This window comes from Python bivittatus, unplaced genomic scaffold (assembly GCF_059951505.1).
Source record: "Python bivittatus isolate LINGU-HERP-01145 unplaced genomic scaffold, Pbiv_v1 ctg000080_np1212, whole genome shotgun sequence".
NCBI lineage: Eukaryota > Metazoa > Chordata > Lepidosauria > Squamata > Pythonidae > Python > Python bivittatus.
The window spans coordinates 31,508,667-31,521,696 of record NW_028277035.1 but is presented as its reverse complement, the minus strand read 5'-3'; the positions used below and the strand labels follow the sequence as shown (position 1 = coordinate 31,521,696).

The 13,030-nt window shown below is 40.2% G+C and overlaps 1 protein-coding gene across 1 annotated transcript in view; it reads right to left on the bottom strand.

Annotated features, from left to right (window-relative positions):
* DDX46 (DEAD-box helicase 46) overlaps nt 1-13,030 on the bottom strand; it is a 42,268-nt gene that overhangs the window by 24,220 nt on the left and 5,018 nt on the right. Inside the window, exons 5-12 of the mRNA XM_088133762.1 lie at nt 11,208-11,304; nt 10,390-10,555; nt 8,818-8,969; nt 8,547-8,660; nt 7,459-7,624; nt 5,847-5,967; nt 2,174-2,349; nt 980-1,101 (exon numbers count right to left, since the gene is read on the bottom strand). Coding sequence (XP_087989888.1) covers nt 980-1,101; nt 2,174-2,349; nt 5,847-5,967; nt 7,459-7,624; nt 8,547-8,660; nt 8,818-8,969; nt 10,390-10,555; nt 11,208-11,304 — 1,114 coding nt within the window. The remainder of the gene's footprint in view (nt 1-979; nt 1,102-2,173; nt 2,350-5,846; nt 5,968-7,458; nt 7,625-8,546; nt 8,661-8,817; nt 8,970-10,389; nt 10,556-11,207; nt 11,305-13,030) is intronic.

Below are 13,030 nucleotides of genomic sequence, written 5' to 3'. Positions count from 1 at the left end.
AAATGCAATTGTTGCGGATATGTAGACCTGTCTACAATATTATTCTGTTACCAGAAAATCAGTCACTAGGGAATGTGAACCTTAGATTGACAAAACTTCACTTCAGGTTTTATAGCATCTATCGGACAATTGACTAATTCAAACCCACTATACTCTTTAATGTAAAGAAGTACATGAGTGGATATTCCTTCTCTATGGAAAGTTTAATAAAAAAAACTGTATATGCTTTCCAGCTCTTGTGAATGTACAAAGTAAAACTGTGCAGACTTTTAGATTCAGTTTGAAAATAGTGCTTTGCAATGCAAACATAGCACCTGTCTGCAAAGCAGCAGGGTCTGTTCCCAGAATCAGTTAAAGAGTGCAGAGAAGCATAATATTTGTAATATTTACAATACTAAAGCATCTTTTTGGAATCAGATCCAAAACACTGCACAAATAAAATAAAATCTTTGCTTCTAGAGAAAAAAATGAAATGTTTTTTCTGATAATAAAGACTATCTATCTATCTGTACCTTCCTATGTCTCTTAACCATCAGAAACAGCTTGACTAAGTATGGTAGATGCAACAGGGCAATCAGCAAAATTCACTGCATGAGTTGAGTTACTTCTTGTATCTAATCCAGTACTTTCAAGTACACAAAACTTAATAGTTAAGTTATGAAGAAACTGCCAAACATGATTGCTAAAAAGGAAAGAATTCTTTATCACATCAGCGGCAATACAATTCATGATTCTATTAACAGCTCTGCAGTATTTCAGATTCAATCTCCAAAAGTTGCTTTAGCGTGTCTTCATCACCTTCTTTTCCTAGGTTCATCTGACTGCCTTTCTGCACATTCCTGGAAAAGGTATGGCTGCTTAAAGCATTGCAGATAGGTGCTACATTCATACTGCATGCTCCAAAGCACTTTTTGGAGACTGAATCCAACGTTCTGGCAATCCTAGATCCTAGGAACATGAGGTAAGTTTCATAACACACCTGTTCACTTATTCCTGTTCCTCCATATACACACACGACTCTAACCCCAAGGGTCTTTGAGAATTTCTTACACTCCTTTGTTATCTGTAAAGCTAGTTCTCGAGTAGGTGTCATAATGACAGCTGGAAAAAAAATAAAAGTTTTAATCAAAAAGTCCTCATCATGTACACACCAACAATTTCAATAAAACTGATTTCTAACTCAATGTTGCCTAGGATGATAAAGATTCTTCCTACAAGAAAAGAAATCTGATTTATATGATATGCTTCTCTTAGAAGTAATTTACTACCAGTAATGTAGTATTTTACAGATAAATAGTATTTTTATATAGTTTAGCAGTACTTTAAAAAGGTAAACTTGAGAAAGCTCATTTCAAGAAAAATGTTCCTATCACACATGAGCTTCAATATAAAATAGATGAATGTATCATTTGAACAAATTCATATATGTCTTTGTTCCAGTAGTTCTTATATATTCTTTTATTTTCTCAGAAATAAGCTTGCAATAGTTCTCTCATACTTCATTTCCAATTCAACTTTGAGCCATTGAAAATTAATTTGCACACTGAATAATCACAATATCAAAATAAATATCACTATCATTCCATTCTTGGAGTTCAGTGCTGGATTTCAAATTAGATTAATATAATGCACTGAACATGGAGCTGCCTTGAAGATGATCCAAACAGTTGAGTATACAGAATATGGCTACTAAATCAGTAAGAAGAAAATCCAGATGAGATTACATTAAAACAATTTTAGTGAGGTATGCCAACTACTTATGTTTTAGGGCACAATTCACTGTGATAGTTATCTGAAGTATCTGAAATAATATTTTTCTCTATTCCAATCTATTCATGTCTTCAGATCAGCTGAAGAGATTCTCTTCAGACTCATGCATTATGTAGTGACAAGAGAAAAGACCATCTTTTGTTATACTTTACAGAACTCACTTTCCACTAAAGCGAGAACACCACTGATTTTTTTTCAGGATGAAGTTTTTTCCAGTGTGAAGTTAAATCTGTTTTTATTTTTAGTTAATTTGTGCTCTGTATTGTTTCAAAAGCTGTTTTATGATTATATTTTGTTTTCTTTTGGAGCATTTTAGGAGTGCATAAACATTTCTGAATCTTGTTCTTTACATAACTCTGTTTCTTTGCAAGAGTGATTGGATTAACAACAACAACATCCATACCAATTGGACCTTCTCCTTCTTCTAATGATCTCTGATCCATGATGTGTCTGAACATGGGCAGCAGAAATGCAATAGTCTTTCCACTTCCTGTTTTAGCAATGCCGATTAAATCACGTCCACTCATAATTGCAGGTATAGCTTGGGCTTGGATAGGGGTGGGCCTTTCATAGCCATGTCTTAGAAAGGAAATAAAAAGGTACCTTATGGACAAGAATAACTTCAACATCATATATGTTGCTACAAAAGTACTGATTTTCAGTTTTAATGTCACACATCATATTTTAGAAAGTACATCTGTAGATTAGTGAACAAGTAATAAATATTGGGAACTATTACATACCCTGATACCTTTAGATGTTGCCAAGCTGTAATTCATGGTAACTGCAGCCAAGGCTTGGAGATCCTGAGGATTATACTTCAGCAACATCTGAAGGTTCACAAGTTCCTGATTTCTGGCATATGGATTTGTGTACCAGAAACTGCCTTATAAAATACTTGGCTGGAGCTAACAGCTGTTTACAGTTTACAAATTACAGTTTAGCAATATATGGAGGGCTGCATTCCCCATTTTTGGCTGCTGCTGCTTAATGCCAGGTCAGTTAACAACAAGGCCCCCCTCATACGTGACTTGATCACAGAGGAGGGGGCAGACCTGGCATGCATTTCTGAGACCTGGCTGGGGCCCGAGCAGGGGGTGCCCCTCTCGGAAATGTGCCCAGCTGGGTTCTCGGTGTGGCACCAGCCGAGAGGCCAGGGCAGGGAGGAGGGGTGGCTGTTATGATCCGGGAATCTCTAGTGGCCTTCGGGAACATTGCTCCACAAGTTTCTGGCTGTGAGACACTGTTTTTCAGGTTGGGTGCCCGTGAACAGTTGGGAGTTCTGCTATTGTACCAGCCTCCCTGCTGCGTGGCAGCCTCCCTGCCTGAGCTGCTGGAGGCCATCTCGGGGCTGGTGGTGGAGTTCCCCAGGCTTATGGTTCTGGGGGACTTCAACCTACCGTCCCTGGGGCTGTCCTTGGAGGCGGCCCAGGAGTTCATGGCTACCATGGCAGCCATGGGCCTGTCTCAAATTGAGCAGGACCCAACCCGAGACAGTGGCCACATGCCAGATTTGGTTTTCTTGTCGGAGCAATGGCAAAGTGATCTGAGGGGAGATCTACAGCTTTCCCCGTTGTCATAGTCAGATCACGTCCTGGTGACCCTGAGTTTCTCCTATACCACCCCCCTCTGCAGGGAGTCTGGACCCATGTGATTGGTCCGCCCCCGGCGTCTGATGGACCTATCAGAGTTTCAGAAGGAGCTGGGGGATATTCCCACGGATCTGCTGCACGGTCCAGCGGAGGCCTTGGCTGCTACCTGGAACAGGGAAGTGGCTGGGGCCTTGGACAGGATCGCGCCTATGCGACCTCTCTTGTCACATCGGCCCCGATACCCCCCGTGGTTCATGGAGGAGTTGAGGGTGCTGAAGAGGGTTAAGAGACATCTAGAGCGCCACTGGAGGAAAACAAAGACCGAATCCGACTGAACACAGGTTAGAGCCGCTATCAAGGCCTACCTTGTGGCAATAAGAGCGGTGAAGTGCCTCTACTTCTCTGCCCTTATCGCACCTGCAGAATGCCGCCCGGTGGCCCTGTTTAGGATCACTGGGTCCCTCCTTGGTAAGGGGGATGTGGGGGTTCATTTGCAGGGCCGTGCAGAGGAATTTTCAGAGCATCTGCAGGACAAAGTCGCTTGGATTCGTTCCAAGTTAGACTCCGAGCGTGGGGCAAGGTCTGGGGAGACACCGAGGGACTCTTCTTACCAAGTTATCTGGGAACGGTTTGATCCTGTTGCTCCTGAGGAAGTGGACAGGATCCTGGGGACTGTGAAGGCCACCACTTGCCATCTTGATCCATGCCCCTCCTGACTGGTGAAAGCAGCTCGGGAGGTGACATGTGGTTGGATCCAGGCGATGGTTACTACATCCTTGCAGGAGGGAGTGTTTCCAGCTGCTTTTAAGGAGGCATTGGTGCACACCCTCCTCAAGAAACCCTTCCTGGATCCTACTGTGCTGGACAATTTTCGTCCAGTCTCCCACCTCCCCTTTTTGGGGAAGGTGGTTGAGAAAGTGGTGGCATCACAGCTCCAAAGGGTTCTGAAGGAAACGGATTATCTGGATCCCTTCCAGTCAAGTTTCAGGCCCGGATATGAAACGGAAACGGCATTGGTCGCACTTATGGATGACCTCTGGCGGGAGCGGGATGGTGGAAGTGCGACCATCCTTGCTCTCCTTGATCTCTCAGCGGCTTTTGATACCGTTGACCACAGTATCCTGTTGGGACGGCTCAGGGAGTGGGCGGCACGGTCTTGTGCTGGTTCGCCTCCTTTCTCTGGGGCCGATCCCAATCGGTGGTGATAGGGAGCGAGAGATCCCATCCTCGGCCCCTCCTTTGTGGAGTGCCACAGGGTTCAGTTCTCTCTCCGCTCCTTTTCAACATCTACATGAAACCGCTGGGCGAGATCATCCGTCATCATGGGGTGAGGTATCAGTATGCTGATGATACGCAGCTATACATCTCCATTCCTGGTGAAGTAAGTGATGCCGTGGCCACCCTTTCGCTGTGCCTGGAGGCTGTAAGGGTCTGGATGGGGAACAACAGGCTTCGGCTGAACCCTGGTAAGATGGAGTGGCTGTGGGTTAATGGCTCCTCTGTATCTGGGATTTTGTCATCTTTGGTGCTGGATGGGGTGGCACTGCCCCAGACAGACCCAGTGCGTAATCTGGGGGTCCTCCTAGACTCACGGCTCCTGCTTGAAGAGCATGTGGCAGCCGTGGCAAGGAGGGCCTTTGCACAACTTCAGGTTGTGCATCAGTTACGCCCTTTCCTGGATCGGGATGCCCTTCGAACAGTCACTCACGCCCTCGTTATCTCCCAGACAGACTACTGCAATGCGCTCCACATGGGGCTACCCTTGAAGAGTATCCGGAAGCTACAGCTGGTCCAGAATGCAGCCGCGCAGGCTACTATTGGAGCCCCAAGGAGGGCCCATGTAATGCCTCTGCTCCGCAAGCTGCATTGGGTGCCAGTTTGCTTCCGGGTCCAATTCAAGGTGTTGGCTATCACCTTTAAAGCCCTACATGGCATGGGACCAGGTTATCTAAGGGACCGCCTCTCCCCTATGACTTCAACCCATCCCACCTGATCACACAGAGAGGGCATGCTTCGGACCCCCTCAGTGAAAGAACTTCGACTGGCGGTGTCCAGAAGGCGGGCCTTCTCTGTGGTAGCCCCTGCCCTCGGAGGTGTGATTAGCCCCCACATTCCTGGCCTTCCGTAAGGCTTTGAAGACCTGGTTCTGCCACCTGGCCTGGGGTGGGGTGGGAATACCTCAAGCATGGGGATGGCTAGCCCCGTAGAGGCCTTCTACCTTCAGCCTCAGATTTTTCATCCTCTTGGTCTCTCCTTCTTCTTTTTAGTAATGTTTTTAATTAAGGTTTTATGCATTTATATATTTTATGTTTTTAATGTTTGTTGTGAATCGCCCAGAGTTCCCCCACTGGGGGGAGATGGGCAGTTGAAAAATTTAATAAATAAATAAAATAAATAAAAATTCTTTTTGCTGTACACTGCAAATCTCTCCACATTTCTTCATAATCGTAAAATATATAAGCTCTTTCCATTTTGCTTACTTACTTTTTCAGGGAATTCAGAATTTTCATAGAAATACCACACTGTACCCAGGTTTTGATTGGCTTGGGACATCCTTTACCCTTGACTGTAATTCCTTCCATTTCCAGTCTGTATGCATTTACCTCTGTAACATACAACCTGAATTAATATATGAACCACTCCTTATTTGTTGACATTTTGTAATACGTCTTCTATAGGCAGGATGTTATTGTTTGATCATTTTTTATAGGATAGCATATTCAGTTATCTTTACAAGCAATATAAAACAACAATGCATTAATATACACCTGGGTGAAAACCATGTCACCAGCATTGTCATCTACAACCACTCTGTATCTTCTCTTGGAATACAAAACAATAATTAGCAGCTTTTTAATTAGATAGCCTATTAGTCTGGTTAAGACAACACTAAACCATAATCTGATTAGACTGATTTTGGATAAGTGAGTTTGGGACACTCTCTTATTATGGCTTGCACAAGCAATGGCTAAAAAATCCTGGTTCTGCATTTCATATGACAGCAATTACTCTTGGAGGCTTTTAAAAAACTGAGAATAAGCAAATCACTTTGAATGATAGTCCTCTCTCCATACTGTACTTTTAACACGAAAGGAAATTAAAGATTTTTATTAGGGCCAGCAGGCATTTGGGAATTAGGCAGGACAGGAAGAGAAAAAACCTAATTTGGGCTCCTCAACAAGGAAGCTGTAGGAAAGGATCTCAAGCCGATTCTTATTGTTCCAATATGGGAAAAGGAGCTAAAGGCTGCTAATCATATGAACAGACAGCTCATAGAAGCCTGTTGTGGAATGGCTATTCTGAATCCAAATTAATGACTTCATAAAACATTCCAGCTGTTTTTTATTAGGAGTAATTTGTTCTCCTGTTAGCTCTGAAAAGGGTCCAAATATTATGCAGAAACGTGAATCCCTGCTTCCTGGCTATAGGAAGATTTATTTTGCCCTTTTCCCCAAATCTTCTTGCAATTCCATTAGGTGCTTCTTATTCTCTCTCAATAATCTTTCCAGATACAAGAGCAGGAATCTGTAGTTGTGGTGTACAGAGTTAGATACAGTTATCATTAGACCAGTGTTTCTCAACTTTAGCAACTTTAAGATGTGTAGACTCCAACTCCTAGAATTCCCCAGTCAACATGCTGGCTGGCATGTTGGCTGGCTGGGGAATTCTGGACTTTCACACATCTCAAAGCTGCCAAGGTTGAGAATCTATCTATCTATCTATCTATCTATCTATCTATCTATCTATCTATCTATCTATCTATCTATCTATCTATCTATCTAATTTGTATGCTGCCCATCTCCCCCAATGGGGAGACAATATTAGACAATAAAAAAAAAGTATTAGACAATAAAAAGACAATTCAGAAAAGAATGCTGCTCACAGGAGGAGTGCTGATGTTTCTCTGCAGCCTCCTACACTGCTCAAGGAGCCCTCAACCTGAACAATTTAACAGATACAGGACAAGTGGGACAAAGAAATTGGCACTTCCTCATTTAATGAGGAAGTATCATATTTCATAAGAGCCCAAGTCACAATATCTCTGGATTTAATCTACTGAATTTAGTATCAGTTTCTTTGACGCCGTGCTTATTACCTTCCTGGGTCATTTTTGCTAGCTCTGGAACTTCGACATAGAAGTTTTTCCTGTAGGGCTCATATTCAATCTTCCCATGATCCACTGGTTCCAGCAATTTCCTATGTTTCGTTTGGTAGCCTGTCAGCGCAGTCTGGAGATCAACTTCCTCCTCTTCAGAGGAATACTGGTGGGTTAAAAGCAGGAAAAGTGACCTTCAGGAAGATACTTCTTTCTGCAAAGCATTTCTATATTTTTAAAAAAATCTGAAATTATACATGGCTACAAATTATAAAACCAGAAAACAAAAAAAAGCATACTACTGATTTACAAAGATTTGCTCATTATGAAACCTCTGTTAGAATGAACCATCAGTTATTTAATTAACTTATATATTTAAAAATTCAGATGCCACTGTTCACAATGTAAACAGCTACCTTTTCCCAAGGTAGCTTGCGTGCTTCTTCTCCAAATTTACACATTTACTAGCTTTATCCTAGCTTAGTACCTGTACTTTTACTACAAAGGCAACATAACCCATCTACCCTTTTTGCTTTTTGTTTGTAATTGTTTTCTGCCACTGTAAAGTTTCTACGTGTTATCTGACTATGGTTCTACATGGTTATTGGGTAACTGCCCTGATGACCTACATTTTGCAGAAGTTGAGGAAGGAGAACTGTCCAGGCAGCTATGCAGAAAGCAGCACCCAAAGCATGCTCCTCTTAGGAGAAGGGGGAAGGACAGGCTCTCTAACTGCTCTCTCTACAGTTATGTTAGCCAAAGGAGGAACATGATTAGCCTGCACAGCACAATCTCAATTCCCATAATATTAACAGTATTTCTCATTATGCTGAGTGATCTCACATGGGTTTCCCTCTACTCCCTTTCAGGGATGCCTCATTTTGAAAAAGTATAAATCTTAAGCATTCACAGAATGAAAGTAACTACAAAACAAATTATCTGATTCCAATGCAAATATGCTCACTGTTATACAGACTGGGAAACTGAACAAAATAAAATTATTCCCATGATTGAAACAAACCAGCTCTTAGAACACATATTTCCTGAAGTGGAGTTTCACATGTAATAACACAATGCAATTTAATTACCTCCATTGCATCTTGATCATTCACCATGAGTTCTCCTTTCTTCTTTTCAGTCTCTGGGGAGGCTTTTTTGGTTTTCACTACAGTTACAACTTTTGTAACTGTTGGGCCTGATTTCTTTAAAATGAAAAAAGAACATTTTACCAAGCTTGGAAGCAAACAAAACTAAGCAGCAAGCTGAATTACTTTATTACTCTAATTTTGAATTTATGTGTCATATACAATATTCAAAAGCCTATTTCAAAATCTGAATAGTGAATCAAACCCAATTTACCTTTTCACTTCCAGCTCCACCTTTTACACTTCTCATATTAAACTTCTTGACCTCTTCTTTTACTTCTTCCATATATGCATCTAGTGGATCTAATTCTTCATCTTCAATTTCATTACCTTCCTTTTCTCCTTCTGCAGTTTCTTCATCATCATCTAATGTGAAAGATATTTTAAAACCATACAATCTGTCCTACACGTATAAGTCATCCTAATGACATGTTTAATACTAAAAAAGGAGACTCTTTTCTGTATAAAGAGCAACACTGATTTTCTGCTAATTGCTGAATGTGAAAGCTTTCACTTTTTCTACCTATAACACTAAATAATTCTTTTAAAAAAATGAAATAACAGAATCAATCTCCCTCTCTCCATATACAGCCATTCCTTCTATTTCCAGACTGTCACTTGACTCAGAACTTTTATAGGCATGCTTCTACAAAACCACTGCTGCATATTTCTGAATCAAATTCTAGTGCTATTTTCTATTTCTGTGTGTAAGCAGTAAAATTTTAGACCCTTATGTTCTTTCTGCCTTTTCTTTAGGAGCAAAAGATGGTAGGAACACATTTCCATCTCCAACTTTTCCCACATTAACCCTATGAAGTAGGTTGGGTTGAGAGTGCATCTCTGGCTCCAAATTGCTCAATGAGCTTCCCTGGGATTTAAACTTGGGTCTTCCTGGTTCTAGCCCAATACCACACTGGGTCCTTGCTTAAACCTCTGACATCCAGTAAAACTAAATTGAGGTCTCAAGAATAAAATGGACCCTTTTTTCCAAATTCTCTACAAAATATAGGCAGACTCAGTGCATAAGAAATAAGAAGTAAAAACTTCATGCATGAACTGTCCTGTGGACAGAACATCTAGTTTCAGATGGTCTAGGCCTGGACCAAAAACATGCAAGTTTGGGGTGTTTTCATTTGTGCAGGACTGGTTTGCTCCACACAATAGTAGTTGGAGAGAAGCATGTAAAAACTCTAAGGTTTCAGCAGCTTCAGGGAGGCAGGGGGAGGAGAGAAGCTGGGAAGATCGAGGGGATGTACAGGCTGGTGTAATCAGCCATGCTAGGACATCAGAGCTGAGGGGACAGAGGGTTTGAGGTTTGAGGGAGAAAATAGGCCAAGGGATACGCCATATTGAGATGTCAGCAGCATTAGTTGCAAAGGAAAGGGAAGGCACTGGGAAGATTGGAGCGGGGACATGTTCTGCTGAGGGGAGGAACAGGAGGGAAAGCACTGGGAAAAACAGGAGGAGGCTGGCAAGTTATGTTGTGCTGGGAGTGAAGAAGGGGAGGCAAGGAGTGACCCATGCTAGCTTTGTTCAACTCATCCTGTCTGGATTTTGTTTCATCCCAAATCCAAAAAAACAAAAGCATTTTGAATTTCAGTTCTGTGTAACCAGGGATGATCCAAAACAATTTGATATAACCTCTAGAAAGCAATGAGTTTGAAACAAATTTTTTCCCCATTTCATGCACAACCCTAAGAAACATTGTGGCCTACTGTCTTCAGCTATGTTCAAAAGTACATAGCCTCTTCCCTCATAAACAATTTTAATATGAAGATATTCATACCATCATCATCTTCTAAGCTCCATTTCTTCCCCTGCTTCATCTCTTCAATTTCTTTCTTCAATTCTCCTATATTTTCCATAGCTTTCTTGCGCTGTTCTTCTCTCCATTTTTCTACTCTTTCTTTTCGTTTTCTCATTTCCTCTTCCAGTTTGTTCTGATCAAAATTCTATTACAGAAAAAGAAGTCACCCAAAAAGTGAGTTACCAATTTCTAACATGGCTTCCATTTTTAAAGAGAAGTGAAACTGATCTAGATCCTGGAAGCATAAATTCAGCAAAACCTGACTATCAGTTCTATCCAGTACAACAACTTATTCAGAAAGTGAACTTTCCTTACAACTAAAATGTGGTACAACTACATTCTAGACCAGTGGATAGCAACATACAGGGAGAAGAAAACACACACACACAACTCTTGTTAAATGGACTAATATGGGTAGCATGCTGAGACCTCTTTACTCAGTTGGGGAGAAAAGTACTGTCTCTCTGAAAGGCTACATGGTTTTGTTGACAGATAAAAGAGAAATAAATAACAAAAGCCAGGATAGACCAAATAGGTGAAGAGGTTGTAGTTAATGACACATAACTCAACTGTTACTAGGATTTTTGAAAATGTAATCATTGTGAAATCATATCTTGAGCTACTGTCTGGCTTCATCCCATAGAAACCACCTTTAAAACAGACATTTATTTCATATTTATTTATTTAAATGTTTTTTGTGCTGTTTCCCATTAAAATCTCTGCATAACCTTCAAAATTATGGTTGATTTAAAAATGGCTTGTTACTCTTTATACATTTATAACTGTACTGTACATACATTTACATCTTTATCTTTTTCTTCTTCCTTGTCCTCTTTCTCTTTTTTCTTATCTTTGTTAACTTCCACACCTTCTATCTTTTCTGTAGAGCGTGATCTGAAAGATATATAAACTATTGTGTATTGCAGAATGTGTCCTCTTCTTTTGACAGACAATAATGATGAATAGAAACAATTGTTTTTATTATACATTGCTCTCATTCAGATACAACATTAAATTAAACATAGTAAATGAGACTTAAGTTTCTGAACTCCTCTTTCTGCCCTTCTGGCAGATTCAGGCAAGTAAGACACTTTTATTTCAATTTTTAATTAACTGAGATTTAGCATTATGTCTAAATCTAGATAAACTCATTATAAACCAGGTTAGGGAAATAAGCCAATTTTAAACTGTATTTCCCTAAAGTGTAGTTAGAATAAATTAGTTTCCCTCTGTCAGTGTTTAGACAGCATATGCAAATTCATGACCTATAAAGCTGCTCAAATCTCCCATAGTTCTTTATGTACAGCATATTCTTTACAACCTTTGTATGATTTCATACTCATCATGCTTAAAAGATTGCAGAGCACTAAATCTGTAGGGCACTGGGAAAGTATTCCATGTACACCTTTGCTTCCAACTATTTTGTACAAAGGCTTCCTAAAGATCGGATGCAATCCTAAATTGCAGTTAATCAAAAATGAAAATGAAGGGAAATTTGTATTTCTGTGTGTGTGTGTGTGTTGAATAGATGATAAAATACAGTTCTTGGAGACAAAATTCAGCCCTTTGGAACAAAAAAGGTGACCATTCTATCCAATGCAGAGTTAGCCACACTTAAGTCCACTGATTTTAAAGAATTTAAATGCATCAAATTCTGCATAGAAACAGCTGCACGTATATTTGCAGCCTATATATGTATGTACATATGTATATAAATAGAAACCAGGAGATGGTGAGTTCTAGTCCTGCCTTAGACATGAAAACCAACTGGATGACTTTGGGCCAGCCACTCTCTCTCAGCCCACAATGTCAGGCTTGGGTGACAAGCCAGTTGGTTAATTCCTGTTGCAATCAAAGGATCAATGTTTGGTTGATCTGAAAAAAGCAGACCCTGCACCTGTGGGAACACACTAGGAATTACACCCACAAACACACACACACACAAAAGTTCCAGTGAGTTCAGTGGGATTTATCATCAAGTATGTGATTAGTGTAAGCAAGAATCCTAATAGCTGTCCATGGGTTAGTTTATTTAGCTTCTTCTTCATAAAGAGTTATTCCAAAGGTCAGAGAATACTCCAGAGCACTGTTCCACATGACCTGTCATGCTTCCATAGAAAAAGAAAATATGATGAATTGTTCCATATTTGGCTCTTTCAATTACAGTATTAAGCTCATGTATATATACTTTAAAAATAGACAAATTTATACTCATTTGTAGGCTCTATTTATTATATCTCAAACAAAAATAAAGAGAGGGAAAGAAGGAGAATATGTGCTTACTACAAATTTCATATCAATAATAAATCTAATGTTTGTTTTGACTCTTTAAATGAAGCTTTTGTGCAAATCAACTGAAAACAATTATACTTATTTCACTAAATGATTTAAGATTTGCTTTCCAAGTGTTGGTATCCTCCTAGAAGTTACTGCTGGGCTGAAATTAATGTTAGTAAATATACATCTTCCTTTTCCTCAAATTTAAAGGCTGTCTTCGGTATGAAAGCCCATTATCATCCTTGTGAGGTATTTTTATTGTTTCTACCTTTTCTCATATGGTTATTAATATTCCAGAAACAAGTTTTTGGAAAAGAAAAAATAAATAAGGAGGCTGGGAGAG